Below are 4,129 nucleotides of genomic sequence, written 5' to 3'. Positions count from 1 at the left end.
ATTTGGTAAAGAGGTTGAATGATCTTGTGCAGGGTGAGAAGGGAACATGTACCAGGCAGTCAGTGGAGCAGGCAGGCACAACTCTGGCACCAAGCTTGTAATCACCTTATGCTTTATGTAGTTCAGTGATGGCAAACCTTTTAGAGCTGTCAATGATAAACAGCTGGATGCAGCATGCTTCCCAAAAGTTTGCCACCACTGATGTAGTTTTAAAAGACTGCATGCCTTGAAAATGATCCTTCATTCATAGGACATTCTTCTCCCTAGATATATTTGGCACTCTGAACATTCTAAATACAACAGTAGAGAGCGATACATAAACTGACAGATTTTGGGATGTGTTTCTTCAACACAGTTTTGGTCATTTTGGTGCCAGCCTCAACAGACCGTTTCATTGAGCAGCACCATTGCTTTTTTTTTTTTTTTTTGTAATGGGTATTGAACTCAGGTCCTTGTGCTTGCATGGCAGGCAGTGGAACCACTGAGCTAAATCCCTAGCCCCCACCAGTGCTTCTTTAGTAGGCAGATCACTTTATTATTTATCCTGGTGCCACTCACAGTGATTAAAGAGTACTTACCATTATTGTTCCTAGCTTTCAAAATAGGAATTTAAGTCTTCCTACGAGTACAAATGAAGTTAAAACACTTGAATCAAAACTTTAGCATAGTGAGGTTTTAGAATCTATAGAACTGGCTCAGAGACATTCTTATCACTTTTCCTAAAGTCAGTCTTTTTAGCTGTCCAAGTAACCCTTTCCTTTCATTAGCTGTGGGTGTCTGTGATGCAAGTAACTCTCCTCCCATTTATGGGGTAGTTCAAGGAAGTGGAAGTGCTGTCTCCCATTTTTCTGGTGACTTCAGGTATAGAATTCACCATTTTATCCTTAAATCCTCAAAGGATTGCGGTGGAGTAGAATTTAATGCAATAGCCTTCTATTTTTAATAGGAACTTAGAAAACACTTAGGACTATATAAAGTTGCTTTCTTTAGAAACAAGAACTATTTATTTGTATCTAAAGCAATGGGTTTTTTTTGTACTGATTCTTATCCCTCTGTATGAATAAATGAAAGACAGTGAAAAAAATGTCTGTGCCATTGCTAGTACACAATGATGACAGCAGTTGTCACCTACTTCCTCTTGGTCATTTGATTTATTCAGTCAGTTTGAGCCTAGGTTCTTGGTTCAAAACTATTATGCAAACTGTATCTGTTTTGTTCTTGTTGGTTTTGCTTCCCTTTTTTTCATTAAGTTTATTGGTATTTTTTAGGTATACAGTACAGTTACATCATCATTGGGACCTTGTACCTTTACATGATGTATCTTGTAATCATGATGATATATCTTCTTATTTTTCCCCATATGCCTGCCCCCAATTGTTTCCCTTTTTAAACCCTGTACCAGTTGCTTATTAGATTTACACAGAGACACAACTCCTAACAAGGTATTGCTAGCCAGCACCGAGATGGTACAGTCACATACAGAGCAGACAGAATGAACAGTGGATTTAACAAAGGACTTCAGGCAAACAGACTGAGAATCACTCCCAACATCCTTGTTGCTCAAATATGGCTAAAAGGGTTTTGACACTGACTCCTCAAGCCAACAATTTGCTCCAAAGTAAGAGCAAGAAGCCACAACAGAGAGTCCATCCTAGCAATAAGGGACAATCAAACCGAACTACAAGGTGGCTTATCAGAAATGGTCTTGATGGAAAGGGGGAAACAGGAAAGCTGGATCAAGATGGAGTTGCTCCTGCCATCCCTGACATAAATAACTAAAGCAGGGAGGTTCTGAAGGAAGGGCATTCACACACAATTCCCTGACTGTGCCTATCAACACTCTCCTCAACTCACAACACTGAAATGTTTGATTTGTTACCAGCTTTTTTCAACTTGGAGATTTCACATAAGAATCTGTATGTCCAGCTTCTCTTTAAAAAGCCAGGAGACTTGTCTCTTAGGCTACCTTCACTCCCACCGGGGCACTGTGCCACCCCTCCACTGTGCCCTCAAAATCCCGCCCCAGCCTCCACCCACCTCCACCAGTTGCCCCACAGCCCGTTTGTGTCAGGAGCCTGGGTGTAAATGCCTCAGAAGGGACACGTTCCTGCCCACAGTCTAGTCCTGAGTCCAACAAACCTCACAGGGCACTGTTCCTTGGGCTGGCACTAACCTCACCACCATCACAGAGGAGAACTGAAAATGCCCCCTAAAAAAGAAGTTTAAGCCACACCCTATGTTCCCAGATTTTATTGGCTCCATGGTACAGCAGTATTTCAAACACTCCCGTTTAATGGACAATTTGAACAAATGATTTCCAAAATTCTCTATCACAAGCCATGGGCTTTTTTACATTGTAGTAAATACTCCCAAATTTCCTCCCAAAATAGTGGCAATAGTCTAAATTCCACTAACCCTGAAAGACAAAAACAAAGTGGCATTAAATGCTGTTTAATTTGACTTCAGTTTCACAATTGCTGCAGGTGAGACTAGCATTGCAGGTGTGACTGGGCATGGGCAGGGCTGCAGGCACAGTAGACACCTATCCATCCCCTCCTCACCTGGTCACCTGCTGTTTCCAGGGCACAGTGTTCTTCCCTCCCCCTGGATTCCCACACCTGCCCATATTCTCTGAGGGAGCTGTAGACCCCACCTGGTGCTCAAGTGGGAACTTGTGCTGAAAAACTCCAGTATTTCCTCAACATGTGGCAATTTTTCTCATTCCTGGTTTGACTGGGATTCTTCTGTCTCACCTTTTCCTGTTTCAAGGACTCTCATTATTTGCACATGGGCTCACCTCAGATATGACTTCTGCTGCCACTTTTAACAGGGATTTCCATCACATCTCCTACCCTGGCTCTCAGCAAACACCCCACACACACACACACCTTCACTGTCTCTAGTCAGGTTTGTTTGGAAGTTGTATCAATTTCCAAATATTCTTTTTTACTCTCGAGTTCACCATAACACCCCTAATCTTACTGCAAATGTCCTTCGTAAAGTGTCCCTGGGAGCTCCCTGTTCTAATTGCTTGGGCCATCTACCCTTTCTGTGAAATGCTGATTCCCCTGAAAGCAGGGACCACCTTGACACACCCCACATTAGATGCGCAGGAAATGCAGGATCTTTGGGGCTGAGGGCCTGGGTGACAAAAGGAACACACACACACACACACACACACACACACACACACACACACACAGGTTCTGGCTATGCATGTGAGTGCCTACATTTCCTGGGTGCTCTGGGTAGCCCACTTTTCCCAGTGCATGTGGTGGCAGGTGCATGACCCCACTCTACCCGTTGGTCCCCAGGCAGCCAGGAACCACATCCTACTACACAGTGACCTCAGGTTTCTCCGTGAATGACAAAGGAAGAGGGCTACCCATCCAACATGGTCCTCAGACTACCAAGGTCTCACAGGCCATTCCCAGCTCTATTGGGTCATGAGGCTTCCCCTCAACCAGTGCTAGAGGTAAATGTGGAGCTCGCTCAGCCTGAGCTCAACTGAACCCTTTGTCTTGTAAACAGCTTGGCATCATCTCTCGATCTGAACTGTTATCAGTCAGCAATAAACTGCTTGCCATCCTGCCAAACCCAGGCCCAGCTCTGAGGGAGGTCACAGGCATGTCCTCAGGGACCAGTGCCAGGTCCTTGGGGAGGGGAAGTTCAGGGAGCTGCTCTGAGGCCCTTTGGACCACAGCCTGGCCTGCCTGGGTTGTGTTCATTGGGGAGGGGAAGGGTGGCCTGGGAGGACTCCCTCCTCTGGCCAGGTGGGCTGTGTCCCGGGTGGTGAGCCTGAGGATCTGCAGCTCTCACTCTTACAGTGGTGGTCTGTGGTATGGGTCTCCAGGGAAGGCTGGGAAGGAGAGTCGCCCTACTGCTCCAGGAAGGGTATCTTTTTGGGGGGCTTCTCAGGAAACTGCAGCGAGTACAGGCGGGCCATGTACTGGACCTCGGGTGTCACCATTCTCAGACACAGGCGCAGCGTGGCATTGTCCAGGTCCGGCCGCAGGATGTAGCCCAGGATGTCGGCTGCACCGGACTGGTAGGGGCGCAGCTGCGGGTCTGCGATGCTAGCCCCGCTGCGAATCGCCCCGACCGGCAGACACAGGGCCTCGAGCTCCCT

The 4,129-nt window shown here is 46.5% G+C and overlaps 1 protein-coding gene across 1 annotated transcript in view; it reads right to left on the bottom strand.

The window, feature by feature from the left end:
- Positions 1–2,214: 2,214 nt before the first annotated feature.
- The window catches only part of Gal3st2 (galactose-3-O-sulfotransferase 2), a 12,527-nt gene continuing 10,612 nt past the window's right edge, over positions 2,215–4,129 (bottom strand). Inside the window, exon 5 of the mRNA XM_033763999.1 lies at positions 2,215–4,123. Coding sequence (XP_033619890.1) covers positions 3,878–4,123 — 246 coding nt within the window. The 3' untranslated portion in view covers positions 2,215–3,877. The remainder of the gene's footprint in view (positions 4,124–4,129) is intronic.

This window comes from Fukomys damarensis, unplaced genomic scaffold (genome assembly GCF_012274545.1).
Source record: "Fukomys damarensis isolate Sample0158 unplaced genomic scaffold, DMR_v1.0_HiC HiC_scaffold_16, whole genome shotgun sequence".
Taxonomy (NCBI): Eukaryota; Metazoa; Chordata; class Mammalia; order Rodentia; family Bathyergidae; genus Fukomys; species Fukomys damarensis.
The sequence above is the reverse complement of the archived record's forward strand: the minus strand, read 5'-3'. Positions and strand labels throughout refer to the sequence as shown.